Source organism: Benincasa hispida, chromosome 3, assembly GCF_027475165.1.
Source record: "Benincasa hispida cultivar pf3 chromosome 3, pf3_genome.v1.1, whole genome shotgun sequence".
NCBI classification, from domain to species: Eukaryota; Viridiplantae; Streptophyta; class Magnoliopsida; order Cucurbitales; family Cucurbitaceae; genus Benincasa; species Benincasa hispida.
In genome coordinates, this window is record NC_143480.1 from 3,243,302 (window position 1) to 3,262,245 (window position 18,944).

Here is an 18,944-nt window from a genome sequence, read left to right on the forward strand (position 1 = left end):
ATGATCAGCATTCCTTCTCTGGAAACCCATCGATCTTCATCATAACCAAACTTCATATCTCGAACCAAGCCCAAGGAGCTGAGGAGAGATATATATGAGACTATATATCGCCTTTTTTCACCTGAAAACTTTCCCTTCCTCCCCCTAAGCTCGAAACCCTGGTGGAGAGTATTCAAGAATCAACCGAAAACAAACCCAAACGGCATAAATCTTACCCAAATCGATAGATCCAGTGATGGCAAAAGCGAACAACGCTTGAGCAGTGGTGGACGGAGGTTATGAAGAAGAAACTGACGTGGCGGCGTCGGACGGGCTCACGTACGTGAGGAAGAAAAGGGGGGTAGGGTTTGACTTTTTATAAAAAAAAAAAACAATAATAATAAAACAAAAAAAGAAATAAATATAATTACATTTAATTCCTTTTCGTTTTATACTATTAAATTCCTTTCCGTTTCAAAATAAAATTAATTTCTGCCATTAATTTCCAATTTGAATAATTTCATGCCAACAATTAAATTCCCGCACAGGTCCAAAATTCCGAAAATGCCCTCCAACTAATAGCAATTACTGAAATTCCAAATACTAAAGTTACTGAAATTACATTATTACTAAAAAATGTGTGGGGTGTTACATTCTTCCATTCTCAAAGAACTTTCATCCTCGAAAGTTAATTCTTGAAAAGAAAAAAAAAAAACTCCAGGGGTGTTACACACATGAAGGTGGTATTGAAGTTGGTCGCGCGAAGTTGATCGTCGAAGATAATTTTCCACAAAGTTTTATAGTCGGGGGTGGCTATCGAAGCCTGAAGTTGGTCGCATGAAGGTGGTATTAGAGTAGGTTGTTGGAGTTTGTCGTCAGAGGTAGTTGTCGAAGCCCCAAGTTGGTCGTTGGAGTTGCACGCTCAAAGATGGTTTTCGTTGGAGTTTTGTAGTCAGAGGTGGTTGTTAAAGTCTGTCAAAGTTGGTCATCGAAGTTTGTTGTCGGAGCCTAAAATTGGTCATCAGAATTGGTCACACGAAGGTGGTCGTCGAAGTTGGATCATTGGAGTTATCATCGGAGGTGGTTGCTCGGAGCTCGAAATTGGTCGTGCGAAGGTTGTCGGAGTCCAAAGTTGGTCGGTGGAGGTTTTTATCGGAGGTGGTTGTCAGAGCCCAGAGTTGGTCATTGGAGTTGTCATCGAAGGTGGTTGTTGAGCATGAAGTTGATTACTGGAGTGTGATGGCAATAATCACCGATAGTGGCCGATAGGTGAAGCCATTGAAAACATTTGAAGAATGGAGAGTCGGTAAAACACACCAACTCAACTCCACCAACATTTAAAGTTGATGGGCCAAATATTGAGTTTAGACAACTGTTGGTGAACTAAACACTCTCTTAAAGATATATTGTGTTTAGAAGTATTCATTTTCCCACAAAGATTCCAGTTTATGCAAAGAATGAGAGAGTGAGTGGAGGAAAAATTATTCGTGGGCAAGGATGAATATTGTATTCTTCGTCCCCACCTTATTTTATTTTTTATTTTTTTATTTTATTTAAATTATGTTATTATACTTATTTTTTTTATTTTATTTCGAATATGTTATTATAATAAGTATTGTTACATTATTATTATTATATCATATCTAAATTTCTAAGTTTTGTTGTTTAATGGCCATTGGCCACTATATACTTTCAACAAATACGTTTGAATTGAATATTTCAATTTAGATATTATATATAAATAATTCAATGGATAACTATTTCATTCTACCATTAAATTTTAGGTTTTTTCTAGGAAAAAAAATCAAAATTTTCATGTGAAATTAATCATATAAAATCGATTAGTGAGAAATTTAACTATTTAACAAAAACTTATCGATGTTAGTTATTTAAGTTAATTGACCTTTTTTTTCTCATTTTTTCCTTAAGTTAACAAAATGGGCGTGCCACACTTCATAGACATCTTTAATTGTGTTGATCCGAAGCAAGGTTGAGGCCCACCAATACGCCAAGGGCACCCTAAGAGTTCACATGTCACAAAATAGTAAGTCAAAACCTAATTATTGTGTCACCGGAAATGGGTAATAACTGACCTAACTTGTAACATTAGGGAGCTACACATGCACTAACACCACTGATATTGCATATGTCCCAAGCGAATGTTAGATAATTGACTCTATAAATAGTCTAACTTTACCACTTCAAGGAGTAAGTAGTATTACATGCGATTAGACGAATTGAACACTTCGCATACAAACATAGACATCAAAATGTACCTAGCTCGATGTCACATTGGTGCGTTCTCTTGCAGGACCACTTAGACGAAGTCCTCTGACAAGAGGAACTATGCTTGAAGATGGGAGCCCTTGACGAGATATACGCGTGAAAAAATTGTTTTCTTAAGGTATTATAATAGGACTTGTCACGAGGGAGAATTCCACTATGGAATTTTAGGATCCCACAAACCTAAATTATATTTTCTAAAACTATTTGTATACATTCTGTCTAAATTTAAAATAAAAATAAAAATAAAAATAAAAATAAAAGAGAGAGAAAAACAAAAAGAGAGAAAGAAATAGTGTTGCGTCAAGCATGATAAAATAATTATGAAACCGCTCCAAAATTATTGGAAATTATCTTTATAAACAACGAGTGGTGATGGTGAACAGCGCCACTTGTTTCTTTAGTAATATAATAAAGTCTGTTGTGCTTGATGTGCATGAAGAAAGCAAAACATTCAAGGCCAAAAATATCAATTATTATTATTATTATTTTTAGTACAGCAATAATTAATTATTATGTTAAAAAAATTGCACATAACTTGTTGAAGGAATTTCACAATTGGTATCAGAGTTGAAGGGATTCACAATTTTTGTTAAGAGGATATTTATATTAAAAAAAGTTTCATAATAATACTCCAAAATAGGAAAAACAGTCTTATATATGAATTATAACAAGCATGATTCATCTTTATTTCCAAATAAAAATAAAACGTAAGTTAATTTAAATTATATTTTTCTTGCAACAAAAAAATAAAATACAAATAACAAACAACAGGAAATAAAAAAAAAGAACATATTTTCATCACATCCTATCACATTTCCACGATTTCAGGTTATTATTTGCGCTTTTCTGAATTCTCGTTCGATTCCATCGTTGCTTTGCTCCTCAAACCCTCCTTTCGATCCATCTCAACTTGTTCGAACCCATGCAGTTTCAGATTATACTTCTAGGGTTTCGTTGAAGCGACTCTGGATCATTGTTTTTTTGTGTGGTCTCGGTGGTTTTTGAGGATCCTCGGTAGGGAGGTTCGTCCAGGGGGTTCGATTTCTGGGTTTGCAGATCTGAGTTCTGCTTGGCAATCTTTTCCCTCAATTCACCATGTTTTGGCGCATGGCCGGATTGTCCACAGCGTCTCCTGTGAGTCTTTTTGTTTTATCATCCTCCATCTATTTTGTTTACTGTAGCATTTGCTGTACTGTGGATTCTGTACTGCGAATTGTTTCAATTTCATTTTCTTTCGAGGAAGAAGAATTTATCGACAATAATATAGATTTTACACGCGGTTCAATGAGGATCACAAGAAGGAAAATGAAATTTGAGAACATGGATTTGATTTAATAGCTCCACCCATCAAATTTGCAATGCGTGGTCTTCAACCTCTCTGTTTTCCTCCATGTACAATCTGATTATCGTCCACGTGATCCGGTCGTACCCTCTCCCGTCAGCTCATATCTTGTCATGCTCCCGGCTCCTTGGTGAGACGTGCAGGAGTGGTGTAACTTATTATCGTTTTTTTATTCGTGGAATTGATAATGGATGAAGTCAGAGGTAAACCCATTTTGCAAAACATTAAGGATGATTTGCATATTTCATAATTAATAGGAGTATAATTTGTTATCTTCCCTTCTTCTTCTTCTTCTTCTTTCTTTCTTTCTTCCTTCTATTTTTTTCCCTTTTAATGAATTGACGACGAAAAGAAAGTTTAATGCATCTGTAATTCCATTGGAAACCCTTGAAACCTATCCAATAAATTCCTCCAGAGAACCATACTCCACGGGGAGAGGGCGCCAAAGGAAAAATCAATTCACCTTTTCCTCGTTTCTTTTCACATGATTCAGCAGCTAAGAAAAAGACGGCCATCTGGGTTTTCTAGACTTGATTATTCAACCTTCCAGAAAGAAGCAACCACTTGAGAAGTGGAAAATCCAATCGAGTCATTGTTGAATAGGATTACAAACCAAAAAATATTATTCTTTCAAGATACTAATTTTGAGAAAAATTTATAGGCAAATTGTGAATAAAGAGGGGAGTTTAGCTTGATGGCTGGGAGAAAACATTCCAGGCATTCACGTTAGTCAATTAGACAAAGGGTAGGGTAGCACAATGATCTAACAGATATGGTGATTGACTTTGGGGTTTTGTAGCTTGGTTGATGCTAATCCTATTGAGCTTTTAGCCTCGGTACCTTGCTACATGATGCGAGAGACAACATGAGCAAAAATGCTCCATATCAAATGCTCTAGTTACATATGTAAATGCACGAGTGGGCCCCATAAGTGTGTTTGATATCCCCCTTCAAATCCTACCCCTTGATAGACCATTGATTAGAGTTGAGTACCTAACAAAGCACACACAAGTTCAAATCCAAGATCCCCATTTATACCCAAAACCTTTTTTAGCTAGCACCTTATCTAGTAAGTTCCAGCCAGCATGGTCATACGAATTCAAAAAGTCGATCTTAAAGATAACCTCTTCTTTCTTACGAGATCTATAGTCTTGAATAGTCTCATCAACATTAAGGTCCTGATCGAAATTTTGATTGTGGCTTTAAACACGATTTGGGATGGTATTATACTGAAAAGTAGGGGTATTCATTGGTTGGCTGGAGTCGATTTTAGATGAAAACTGAGTCTGACACCGACACGTCGGTTTTAGTCGATCGGTGGTAGATGATTTTAGAATGCTTCATCAAACCATCGAATACATGGTCAATTAGTTGATCTTGTCGGTATTGGTGGTTTAGGGATGCTAAAGAGTGAAATTGAGGGAAAATGTTAAGGATAAAGAAGAAATTTGAAGAAGAAGGAGAGGAGAGAAAGGGAAAAAGAAGAAAGGGTGAACTTACGTAATTGAAGCTTTTAGTGAGGTGATAAGGACAAAAGAAAACGAGAAGGAGAGAGGAGAATGTCACCAATGTTGGTTTGGTCGGATCGGTTTTCAACCCTTTTGAACACCCCTACTGAAAAGAATGAAGTTTTTTATATGGTTTGTGACTTTAAACAATATCAATACCATGGATAAGGAGGTTCAACAAAGGTTCCCTAGCATGGTGATCTCTCTTAGTATGTGCATGATGCGTTGCAAAGATGAAGAATCAATTAATCATTTGATGCTCCATTGAGAGTTAACAAAAAAATGTGTGGAGTTTTTTTGAGACAAACCTTTGGTCAGCGAGGGTGTTGCCTTAGCTCTTCGAAGAAGTGTTTGCTTGAACTTGGGTGGTTTTTGAAGGATAAGGGGAGAGTGCTTTGGAAGATGTGTTTACTTGATTTTATTTTGTTTCCTTTTGTATTGGTAATTGTTTAGTAGGAGTACGCTGTCTTGGCACCTTGTGTTTTTCCCATTTGTATTTGGGAATTTTGTACATTGAAGCTTGGATTGTTTTGAGTTACCTTGGGATTTCATTGTCTTATTTTGTTCCATATGTCTGGATATGATGAGGGTGCTATGGGGGTGTCAGCATATTTGAGATGTCAGGGTGCATCTCCTGATCCAAAAAATCCTATTGTTCTTTGTATCTATCATATGTACTTTGAGCAATAGTCTCATTTTATTATTTCAATGAAGAGACTTGTTTCCTTATTTTATTTTATTTATTTATTATTATTATTATTTTTTATTTTTAGAAAAAATGGTTAGAGCTAGAGATGTCCAGGGTCGGGGAAGCCTTCCCCATCCCCTATTCCATCCCCTGTCCTCGCGAATTTCCCCGTGAGGAAAAATTCCTTGCCTTTATTTTTTTAACGTTTTTTAAAAATAATTTCAATAAAATATATTTTTTAACAATTCCTTAAACATTATGATGGTGGTTTTCATAAAAGTGAAGGAAAACCTTGTTGGTTTCTTGCCTACTACTGTTCATCTCCTTTCTTCATCCACAGAGGTGATTAACGTGAACATAGACCCTCTTTTTTGAAGCTTTTCTTCACGTTAGATATAGGGAAGAAAAACATGGAGCCTTACCTTCATCGGTGCATGAGATACAGAGCTTGGAGGACCCAGTTACACAATGGATAAAACCACTCTCTTCTACAGAGGAAAAGGCGGACATTGACATCCATCGAGAAACCACCCTTCCCTATTAGTTGTCCTTTTACCCACCACCCCTATCTCTTTTACCAACTTAAATTTACGTGAGACAGAGCCATCAATCTTGCCTTCTAATACATATAAGCTCTTTTTGACCAATGAACTATCATCCTCTCTGCTCACTGTGGAAACTTCTAATATGTCCTCTATCCTACCTACTGCCACAGACCTTCCTCAACCCTCATTAGTTGCTGTCCCATCAGAACAAGTTGCCTCCTGTACGCAGGTTGTCTTTTCAGCTTCTACTAACCCTTTTTTGATAAACCAAGTCATTCCTTCTCCCTTAGACAACTCAACAACCCTCCCCCATCTTTCTTCCTCATCTTCACCTATTTTCCCTCCATCACCTCCCCTTCTTTCTTCCTCACCTCCGTAGACATCCAACCCATCCCTTCCCCACCAGCCCAAGAAAACCTTTAACCACCTTGCTCCATCCCCCACCAGCCCCCCACAACAGATGCCAAACCGAACCACTCCTCAAAAAATAACATTGATTTCAACCCCTTTTCCTTTCCCAAGCGCACCATTTTGCCCTGGCATCAAACATTCCATGATCATTGTAATGCTGCCATCAGATGTTGACTCGAATGCTTTTCTATCTAGCCTAATGCTTTTATCTCCTTCATACCACATAGGAGAAGCATGGTCTGATTATGACCCACAAAATCGTTTTGGATCTTCGACCCAACAACCCACTTGATGGCCTTGGCTCCTTGGTTTAATGAACTAGGCCTCTGTGTAAAGGCGATTCCTGCTAGAAGACAATCCAACTGGTTAACATCAAAGAGGAAAAAAGGGAATGAGAGAGCTTCGAAATCTAGAGAGTTCTCTCTCATATGACAAAAAAGCAAAAGCTCTGCTTAGAGAAGATTCTACTTCAGCTTGATTCTACATCTTTCGGCTATGGGGTTTCTTCAAAGACAGATCTTCTTTTTTTGGGCGTTTCATCTCTATGTTGCCCTTTCTTCTGCTTTTGTATTTGGAGTATCTTTTAAATCTTTGTTGACCTTTTTGTATGGATTCCCCCTCCTCTTATGTTTTGGATATTTCATTCATCAATAAATGTTTCTTATAAAAAAACAATTCCTTATATGTTTCCAATACAATTTTCATTTAAATAAATTATCATCAATCTTGCTAATAAAAACAATATTAACACATGCAATTTGACAAGATATAAGTAAAATGTTAAATTCTCATAATTTGTAAAAATAAAAATTCAACAATTAGAACATTCTATCTTAAATATTTCAACATCTAAGGAATTAAAGTAATAAAGTCGTAAACTTAAATAATTAAAACATCCATAATTATCCTAACAAAGTTTCCAATATTAATATAAATATATATGTGCGTGTGTATATATATATATATATATATATATATATATTATAAATTAGGTGTGTGTGTATATATATATAGATATATATATATATTATAAATTAGGTGTGTGTGTATATATATATAGATATATATTATAAATTTATAATTTATATACAAAAGTTGGGGCATGGTGGGCCCGGGGTTGGGGACCGGTGGTGTACTGAGAATAAATGTAAGGGAGTTGGAATAAAAGTCAGTCAGTGAATAGTTAGTTACTGGTTAGTAAGCTGTTATTCAGCCTTACTTGTAATCAATTTTCCTATAAATAAAACACCTCTCTCCCTCATTTGAGAGAGAACTGATATTGATTCAAAATTAGAGTTTTGGTTTACACCAAAAGTTTATCAAAGCAGCAACATCTTGGATGAAGACATGTGCATCATCCGAGAGAGGAGATGATGCTCCTGCGCTAGTTCAAGAGGTGGAAGACACCCACCCTCTCTCCAAGATCCACCACGCAACGCTTGTTGTTTGTGGAAAGCACCTTGGAGGGTATGCAAGAAACGTTGAACAATTTTCAAGAATCTGTGGCAATGATCATTGGCATCAACCCAAGTTGGAGAGGAAGCTTTGATTTTCAATCAAATCTGGGGAAGGAGAGGAAGAAGAGGCATTGGAGAACCAAAAAATTTCCAGTTTCATCAAGAAAACTTTCAAGAACGGGGTCTAAAAGAATCCATAGACCACTCCAAGAAGAACCAAGAAGATGTCCAATGGTGCGAGAAAGGCATCAAGAATTCCAAGATTGGAGTTCTTCGAGCGAGGATGATTTGGAAGAAGAATATTTCGATGCAAGAAGAGGCTGAAGAGGCAGAGGTAATGCTCGGGGAGATTTTTATGACTTTAAGATGAAGATAGACTTACCTTTTTACAGTGGTAAGCGTGATATAGAGACATTTCTTGATTGGATCAAGAACACGGAGTTCTTCGATTATATAAACACTCCGGAGCACAAGAAGGTACGATTAGTAGCTTTTAAATTGAAGGGGGTTGCATCCGCTTGGTGGGATCAGTTGGAGGGAAATCGTCAACGGCAAGATAAGAGACCTATTTGAACGTAGGAGAAGATGAAGAAGTTGATGAAGGAGAGGTTTCTTCCTCCAAATTATGAGCAAACCTTATACAATCAATACCAAAATTGTAGACAAGGCTCTCAGTCAGTGGCTGATTTCGTGGAAGGGCAAGAACCAATTTGGCTGAAAATGAACAACACTGGATTGCAAGATTCATTGGAGGATTGCGTATGGACATCAAAGAAAAGGTGAAACTCCAGAAATTCAATAGGTTGGCTGATGTAATTGCTTTTGCTGGGACTATGGAGGAACTTAATGAAATGCGATCCAAGAAAATTTCAAGAAAGAACCCGTGGAGGCATCTTCAAGCAAGAAAGTAACTTCCTCATCCAAAATCACTAATTAACCATCTTCCATGTCCTCGGCCAAAGAAAAAGAAAAGGATGGCTCGGAGGGAGTGACAGAAAAGCTACAGAAACAATAACCAAGAAGAAAATCCAAAACCCATATAATCGGCCCTTTTTGGGTAAGTGCTTTCGATGTGGCCAAGCTGGTCACTTATCCAACGAGTGCCCACAAAGAAAGACGGTAGCTTACATGGAAGAAGGAGATGGAGAAACCTTGATCGAACACAGTGAAGACGAAAAAGAAACCGAGCTCATTGAACCGGATGATGGAGATAGGGTATCTTGTGTTCCCCAAAGGATGTTAATCACTCCCAAAGGAGTCTCAAACCCTCAAAGACATTGCCTCTACAAAACACGATGCACAATTAATGGCAAAGTGTGCAATGTCATTATTGACAGTGGAAGTAGCAAAAATTTTGTCTCCAAGAAGTTAGTGGCAACCTTGAATCTTAAGGTGGAAGCTCATCCAAACCCCTATAAGATTGGTTGGGTGAAAAAAAGTGGTGAAGCATAAGTAAGTAAAATTTGTACTATCCCCTCTTTTAATTGGCAGTAGTTATGAAGACCAAATAGTATGTGACGTCCTCGAAATGGATGTTTGTCACATACTCTTTGGAAGACCATGGCAATATGATACTCGAGCTTACATAAGGGGAGAGAAAATACTTATGAATTCCTTTGGATGGGCAAGAAAGTAGATCTACTTCCATTGAGTAAGAAGAAGAATGAGGGAGTTAAACAGAAGAAAGAGAACAACAATTACCTTTTTACCACAATCAGTGGTAGAAGCTTGATGAAGGAAAGAGAGGCTGATGTCTTAGGATTTGTAGTTGCTGAAAAGTCCAAGACACTAAAAAAATGGTGAAGTCCCTCTAGAAATACAAAAACTTTTTGATGAATTTCCTCAATTGAAAGATGAACCCAAGGGACTACCACCCTTGAGGAACATCCAACACCACATTGATTTAATTCTAGGAGCAACATTACCACTCATTCCTCATTATCGAATGAGCCCAAAGGAATATGAAATTTTACATCAACATATTAAAGAGCTCCTAAAGAGAGGCCACATCAAACCAAGTTTTAGCCCATGTGCAGTGCCCGCTCTTCTTACTCCAAAGAAAGATGAAAGTTGGAGAATGTGTGTAGACAGTCGACCAATCAACCGAATCACAGTGAAATATCATTTTCTAATTCCAAGAATAAGTGATCTACTTGATCAACTTGGAGGGGCAATGATTTTTTCAAAAGTTGATCTGAAGAGTGGCTATCATCAAATAAGAATAAGGTCGGGCGATGAGTGGAAGACCGCGTTCAAGACCAATGAAGGACTTTTTGAATGGCTTGTTATGCCATTCGGTCTTTCAAATGCTCTAGCATATTCATGAGACTCATGGACCAAGTATTACACCCTTTTCTTAATAAATTCATCGTCATATACTTTGACGATATCTTGGTTTATAGCAAGAACATTGAGGAGCATTTATAACATCTTCATAAATTGTTTCAAGTCTTGACAACAGAAAAATTATATATCAATCATAAGAAGTGACTTTCTTGTGAAAGAAATTTCTTTCCTTGGCTTCCTAATAGGCCACGGTCAAATCAAAGTCGATCCAAAGAAAATTGAAGCTGTCACTCAATGGCCTATCCCCAGTTTTGTGAAAGATTCAAGCATTCCTTGGCTTGGCTTCCTTTTATAGGAAATTTATCAAGAACTTCAGCTCTATGACAGCACCCTTGACTGATTGTCTAAAGAAAGGAAGCTTCACTTAGGGCTCAAAACAACAAAACAGCTTCGAAAACATCATGAACAAACTGAGTAGCAGCCCTGTTTTGAAACTACCAGATTTCTCCTTATCTTTTGAAGTGGCAGTAGATGATTGTACCTCCGGTATTGGAGCTGTCCTATCTCAACAAGGCCACCCACTTGAGTATTTTAGTGAAAAACTCAGTCCTTCAAGGCAGAAATGGAGTACATATGAGCAGGAATTATATGCTCTTGTTTGTGCTCTCAATCAATGGGAGCATTTTCTTTTATCCAAGGAGTTTCTCCTAATCACAGACCATTTTTCACTCAAATACTTACAATCTCAAAAGAATATTAGCCATATGCATGCGCGGTGGATTTCATTTATACAAAGATTTGAATTCGTGATCAAACATCAATTTGACAAGAAGAATAAGGTTGCTGATGCTCTTAGTAGAAAAGGGCTGATTCTAACTACATTAGCTACAAAAGTAACTACATTTTCACACCTAACAAAATTATACGAAAATGATCGAGACTTTGCTGATATTTGGTACAAGTGTACTAATCTCTTGAATGCTGAAGACTTCCATATTATGGATGGTTTCTTATTCGAAGGAGAGCAATTGTGCATTCCTTATACATCCCTTCGAGAAGCCTTCCTAAGAAGCTCACTCCGGAGGTTTAGCAGGGCACTTTGACCAAGTCAAAACGTTTGAAAATTGATTCTATTGGCCTCAGCTTCCAAAAGATGTTAATAATTTTGTCAGAAGGTGCGTTATTTGTCAAAAAGCCAAAGGAACTTCTACAAATGCCATTATATACTCCATTACCAATCCCCATAACCATTTGGGAATACCTATCTGTTGATTTTATTCTTGATCTACCCAAAACACAAAGGGGACATGATGTAGTCATGGTGGTTGTGGATCGTTTCAGCAAAATGGCCCATTTTCTAACATGCAAAAAAACGAGTGATGCAGTCTATATTGCTAACCTCTTCTTCAGAGAGGTAGTTCGACTTCATGGAGTATTTAAATCAATCGTCTCAGATAGAGACATGAAATTCTTGAGTCATTTTTGGTGTACTTTAGGGAAGAAGTTTGACACTAGTTTGAAATTCAGCACCACTTCACATCCACAAACTGATGGCCAGACTGAAGTAACCAATAGAACATCGGGAAATCTCATACGATGTTTAAGTGGTTCACGACCAAAACAATGGGATTTGTCCCTTGCTCAAGCGGAGTTTTCTTTCAATAACATGAGGAATAGATCAACGGGAAGATGCCCCTTTGAAGTAGTGTATACTCAACCTCTGACTCACATTTGATCTTGCCAATTTACCTTCTTATGTGGATATTAGTCTTGAAACTGAAAGTGTGATTGAAAGAATAGAAGAATTGTACAAAGAAGTTTATGACCATTTAGAGAAGACCACATAGTCCTACAAGAAAACTAAAGACAAATCAAGAAGAGAAGTCAATTTTAAAGAAGGAGACCTTGTAATGATCCATCTACATAAGACAAGGTTCCCAACAGGAACTTACAACAAGCTGAAAGATTGACAAATGAGGCCTTTTAAAATCCTACAAAGATATGGTTCGAATGCTTATTGTATTGAGCTACCAGTTGACCTTTACATCAATCCAGTATTCAATGTAGCAGATTTAAAACCCTACTTTGCCCCTGATGAATTCCAGTTAGCTTCTTAATAAGCCTCGAGGTCGAGTATGAATTTTAGGGGGTGGAATATGGTATACTGAGAATAAATGTAAGGGAGTTGGAATAAAAGTTAGTTAGTGAATAGTTAGTTACCGGTTAGTTAGCTGTTATTTAGCCTTATTTGTAACCAATTTCCCTATAAATAAAACACCTCTCTCCCTCATTTGAGAGAGAATTGATATTGATTCAAAATTAGAGTTTTGGTTTTCACCAACCGGGATGGCCCGAATTGTAAATGGGAAAAAAATTCCCCACTTCTCACCCATTCATCGTGTACTCGGGGATTCCCTACCTTGTCCCCGTTGCGTTGGCCCACGGGTTTTTTTGGACATCTCTAGTTAGAGCTATTTCATGGCTTCTTTGCAAGGAAAGAAATAGGATGGACCAGTTGGTTTTCTCAGATAAGTGGTTCTCTTTTTCTTATTTTTTTGATCTTGTTCAGTTTATGGCCTCTAATTGCCGTGCTCAACACAGGTTGTTTGTAAGTACACCATACTCCGTAGACACCATTAACTTAGATTGGAAGGTCTTTTTGTAACCCTTCCTTTTGGAAAGGGGATGGCTTATCCCCTTGTCCTTTAGGTGTTTTGTCGAAGCTTTGGGTTGTTATGAATGATATCCTTTGTTTCTCATAAAAAAAAAAAAAAAAAGAATTGTTTGCCCTCGAGGAATGCACCTTAGGACTGGACAATAGAACTTTTCTCAACCTATTATCCCACACTTTCACAATAATTATTTTAAAGAAACATTTTATCGATAAAATGAAATAAGGGAGACCCCAAACACCAATAGGTGATTGCAATAAAGATTTCCAATTGGAAACTAATTAAGAAGATTAAAACTCTTAAAAAGGGTGCTTAGATTGCACCAGTACAATTCGCTAGATAGAACCAAATCCATGAAACTATCAAAACAAGTAGATTCTGGAAGAAAGGAATTCTAGGACTTTTAAAGGAAATGAAAGATCTCTCGTGGATCTTCTTGATTCATCCATCTTCAAGCCCTGTTTAGGTGTAAAGACATACAACCCCTCAATAGTTACAATTTAATTTCCTCGAATATAATTTGAGGAATCTTTTGTAATCCTGTGTGGGCCGCCCTTTTTGTACTCTTTGAAGATTTCATTCATCAATGAAATAGTTTCTTATCTAGGAAAACACATCCTTCTTCGCATCCTTGTGCTGAATTCTATTTTTAAGCTTAATTGGTGCTTTCCAATGAGTTGTCCTGGGCTATTGTTAAGTGCTGTGGCTTCTTGTGGCAAGGAAAAACTTCTTTAAGTCAACATGATTGATAGCTCTTCTATGGAGAAACCAAGCAAGATGTGTTTTGGGAGTTTGTTTGCTTCTGGTGTTTAATGTTTGATGAATTTTGGGAAGATTGGTGAGTGGGTGATAGATCTCTGTCTTCACATGTACCATCTTTCAGACAAAAGGTTGTTTTCTGTGGCCTTTTTCCTTCCCTCTTTAGATTCCCTGCCATTTTCTTTTATTTATTTGGGATTCAACCGCCCTTTGACTGATAGGGAAGCTTTTGATGTTGTGATCCTGATCTTGTTGACTGGTGACTCTTTGGTAAGTCTGGGGAGAAGGAATATTGGCTTTTGGTCCCCCCAATCCTCGGGAGATTTCTATTCTGGTTCATTTTTCCACTTGTTACATGTGCCCCCTCCTCCCTCTGGAGCTTCTGCTTTCTCCTCTTTTTGGAAGGTAACGATTCCCAAACAAGGTCAAATTCTTTGGGTGACAGGTTTTTCATGAGAAAGCTAATGTTCTGGATCATGTTCAGAAGCATTCTTCCTTTGTGTTGGGCTTGCAATGGTGCCCTTTATCAAGCATCAGGAGATTTGTATCATATTTTGGGTTACTGAAGTGTCCTTTACCCGTTTGGGAATGTTGTTGGGACTCTTCAGGATCGTTGGGTTGTTCATTTGAATACCTCATCATAGGTTTCAGAGAATTTAGAATCTAGTCATGCAAGGACACTTTTATATTGCATTCTCCTAGTTCAGTGAATAGGAATATAACAATCGTCTGGATTTACTTGAGTTTTAATGTAAATGTGTTTTTCTTACTCATTTCATTTTCATTTTTTGCAGGTGGAGACAATTTTGGATAAGGAAAATTTTACTTTAGAGGAGCTTCTAGATGAGGATGAAATAATTCAGGAATGCAAAGCACTTAACAGTCGACTTATTAACTTGTAATATTTCTTCCGACTTTGATTTATCATCTTGCTTTTTCTTCTATGTTGCTGGTCCATAGGTCACATCTTTTCTTTTGGTTGATAGGTTGCTAACACATGCATAGAAATTAATTGATGGGATCATGTAACTCTGATTGTATTTGACTTTGATATTACTTGCTGTACTAGTCTTCCAGTAGTAATGTAATTTCCATCCATCCTACTTATTCTTATTTGCTGCTATATTGTTAGTCAGTCTTTTAAATTTGTACTACATTGGTTAAGCTAACTGCCTCACAGCAGCTAGCCCATATAATAAATACCAACCTTAGTGGTCAGGCAGATACAAAGTGGAATGGATAAATACGAGAACTTTGCCAAGTAGATTTCATCATATTTTGTTAATTAAAGATGGTTGTGCCTGCTTTCACGCCTTGCAGCTTGAGAGACAGAACACAGATTGAACAGCTCATCAGATATATTGTTGAAGAAACTCCTGAAGAGGCTGAGAAGAAACGAAGTTTTAAGTAATTTTTGTTTGCACATTCCAGATGTCATTTCTCGTGGCTTCTCTCTCTAATGTTAATTTTGGCTATTCTCACATATTCTTGCCCAGGTTTCCTTTCATTGCTTGTGAGATTTTTACTTGTGAAGTTGATATAATTCTCAAAGCATTGGTGGAGGATGAAGAGGTGAACTTGCTTTCTTTCTCCTATTAAATTATTATCGATGAAAATAGATCAATTACTGATTTTGCTGATGTGGTTGTTTGCAGTTGATGAACTTCTTGTTTTCCTTCCTAGAACCGAAGCCTTCTCATAGCACGCTATTGGCTGGCTACTTCAGCAAGGTATCGCTTTCATAATATTTTCGTTCTGAATTATCTTTTCCATATTAGGTCATTCTTTCACTTGTTTCAACTTTCAACCACTGTTGATGTCTTACACGGGAAAGATTTTTGGAACATCCGTGATGTAAAAATTCCTTGCCAGGTTGTCATATGCTTATTGTTGCGGAAGACAGTTCCATTTATGCAATATGTTCAAGTAAGTTTATATGTCATTTTCACTTAAATTTTCTTAACCTGTTTTTAAAGAGTTTGGTCAATCGAGACATTCTCAATTTCACTTTACCTTCTGCATTTTATACATGACCAAAGTACGGTGTGAAACAACATGGTTTGCCAGGTAAAGCTGTGTTTGACCTGTTTGATATCACGTAGTCTATAGATAATAGAAGGAAGCAGGGTTTAAATGGGCAATGCTGTTGTTTTCTAAGTTAAGCCTGAGGGTATTGATGATAATGAGCTAGGTTCTAGTTCGATTTTGTATGTTTAGAAAGTCTCTTATCAAAGAGTTAGCCGACGAGTCGTATACCGTTTAGTCTAATTAACTTTTTACTTTTTGTACATCTGCAAATCGTTTATTGCATTTTTTTTCCTGAAGTTGTCGCTATTCCATTTTTTATCCCTTTTTTTAGAGAACCCATTTTTAATCATTCAGTTCTCTATACCTTTTCCAATAACATTTTACTGTTTTCCAATGTAATGACATTAACTCTTAGGGTGGTTTCATTAGAGAAAAATTAATGCAAACATGTTATAGAAGCGAGGAACACACTTGACCAATGTTTGGCCTTTCAATGGAATTCTCTGTAAATTTTGTGTGTTTGTATCCCTGGAACAAATTGTTTTTCTTCCATTTTTTTAGAGTGTGTTTGTCTGTCTCCGTCTTTTGAACTCATGTGAAAAGCTTCCATTTTTTATTTTATTCAGTTCAAGCAATAAATCTTTTCTATTTTAGTTCTTATCGAATCATTTCTTATCCAAAAAAGATTAAGCTACATATACAACCGTTTTAATGCTGATGATCTACTTCTCACTTGGATTTCCAGGCACATCAAGCAATTGTAAAGAAGCTAGTTGATCTGATAGGAATTACTTCCATCATGGAGGTTGGTTGTTGGTCACCTTTCTTTGTTGCATCTGGTATTTTAACTCTTTCATTACAATAATGGTTTATGCTAGTTGCAATAGGGTATCCGAATTAGTGTTTTTGCTTTGTAGTGGTTACTTCTACTCTTTAACTTTTTTCATTCTTATTTTTAAATTATTATTATTATTATTATTATTTTAAATTACATGGATAGAGCAACATCTTTGGGGCATTAGTTTCTATGTGCATTTTATTTCCTCTTTAATTCTTATGGTCTGCATAGTTATTTGAGTATTATGGATCATGATTTCAGACTATGGCCATCCCTCTTCTCTATATGAAAATCGTTGGGCTTTGACATCTTTACTGACTGTACATTGTCAAGCTCATAGGAATGGTTCTCTCTCAACAGGTTTTGATAAGGCTTCTTGGTGCTGAAGAACATCTGTATTCAAGCTATGCAGAGTCGATGAAGTGGATTGAAGAGACTGATGTGCTGGAGATGATAGTGGACAAGTTCAGTTCTTCAGTAAGTAGCTTCTTGACGAAGTTATTCCTCCCATAAGAGTGTTTACTTGCCTTTTCATTTAGTGAGGACTTCTTTATCTTAGTGAATTCACTTAACCTTTCAGCTTTCGCTAGCCAATTTTTACTGGGACCTTATTGAAGCTTTTAGGAAAGAATAACATCCCCAAGATTGTCACATTTTTTCCTTTGGACCCTTGCTTTTGGTGGTATCAATACTCCTGATAAGAGCCCAATGGCAAACTTCTCATATTTTCAAATAATGATTAAAAGGGTATATTAGTAAAATCCTTTTTTTCTCTCCAAAAAAGTTTGATTTTTTTACTTCATTTGGAACGAGAAAGATTTGAAATGAATGTATTTAAAAATTTGTATGTGAATGGTAACCAGAAAAAAAAAGAAAGTCAACGTTTACTAATATGGGCTTTTAATTATGATTTGTTAACTGGAAATCAAAATTGACAGTTAAATAAGTAATTTACCTCTCAATTTCATGAAATCCCGCAAAATCCAACCATTTTAGTTAGATTTTTTTAATAGTAAAAGTATAATTTGAAATCACAATAGATTTCATATTGTTCTCTTTCTTGTGGTAGCAAATAATGGAATTCAATTATAATTCATTATGATTTAAAATCCCTTAGTGAGCTAAACAGAGCATTAGCATCCAAATAAAGAATTTAAACCACATGCATCTCAAATCTCTCTCATGTCATATAAGTATGAAATTTAATGAGAAATTCTAGTATTTCCAATCAAATCATTTTAAATAATTTATAATAATTTCTTGATTCTAAATGGAAGGTTAGAAATTATGTTCTCATGCAGAAAGAACTTCACATTGCAAATCACCTACTATACTTCTTTTGTTTTGCTCCGTTGTCAAATATGTGGAGCTTATTCAAAATAAGATAAGGTTTTTGCCTTTTGCCTTTGCACATGACAAATATAGAACAGAAGGAACCTCTTCATTGTGGAGCTCTTTTGTTTGTTTTGTTTTTGTTTTTGTTTTTGTTTTTTTTTGTTTTTTAACAAGAAACGACCTAAAGATATATTCCAACAAAGAAAAAGAACAGCCTAAGGGCAGGGTAGATGGGTGCCCCCCAGCAAAGCTACAATGAGCACTTTCGAATCGTCATGGGCGAATCTTTAATGGGGTCATTCTTTCAGGATTGTTCAGAAGTTCATTCTAATGCAGCAGAAACACTTTGTGCTATTACTCGATTTGCTCCTCCTGGTCTTTTGGCTAAAATTTCCAGCCCAAGGTAGTGTTTTCCAATTCTCAAGTCTTTAATATACCTGCATTTTGTCATTGGTCAACTGATATTGGTTCTCTTATTCAAATCAGTTTTGTAGGAAGATTGTTTCGCCATGCCTTGGAAGATTCACGGCCAACGTCTGTTTTAATAAATTCGTTATCAGTGTGCATATCCTTGTTAGATCCTAGGAGACTAACTGCTGGAACAGCTTATTCATACAACCGCCAAATAGCACATGGATCTACTGTTTCAGCAACTATGGAAACTGTAGAAGGCATGTTGGAGAGTTTAGGTATCGTATTGGCCATTGGATCTTGTCAAGTCAATGATTTCTTACTTTTTAAGCCCTATTAATCATAGGTATTAATAGTCATCATATGAATCATCCAATTTGATAACCTTTTTTTGGGAAG

The 18,944-nt window shown here is 36.5% G+C and overlaps 1 protein-coding gene across 2 annotated transcripts in view; it reads left to right on the forward strand.

Moving 5' to 3' along the window:
- Positions 1-3,004: 3,004 nt before the first annotated feature.
- The window catches only part of LOC150036964 (uncharacterized), a 29,245-nt gene continuing 13,305 nt past the window's right edge, over positions 3,005-18,944 (forward strand). Inside the window, exons 1-10 of one of the 2 annotated variants that reach the window (XM_090311768.1) lie at positions 3,005-3,399; positions 14,728-14,831; positions 15,254-15,340; positions 15,430-15,505; positions 15,589-15,663; positions 15,806-15,859; positions 16,707-16,766; positions 17,160-17,276; positions 18,443-18,537; positions 18,621-18,823. In XM_090311768.1, coding sequence (XP_090167894.1) covers positions 3,361-3,399; positions 14,728-14,831; positions 15,254-15,340; positions 15,430-15,505; positions 15,589-15,663; positions 15,806-15,859; positions 16,707-16,766; positions 17,160-17,276; positions 18,443-18,537; positions 18,621-18,823 — 910 coding nt within the window. In that variant the 5' untranslated portion in view covers positions 3,005-3,360. The remainder of the gene's footprint in view (positions 3,400-14,727; positions 14,832-15,253; positions 15,341-15,429; positions 15,506-15,588; positions 15,664-15,805; positions 15,860-16,706; positions 16,767-17,159; positions 17,277-18,442; positions 18,538-18,620; positions 18,824-18,944) is intronic. The other variant, XR_016528413.1, reaches the window with a different exon arrangement.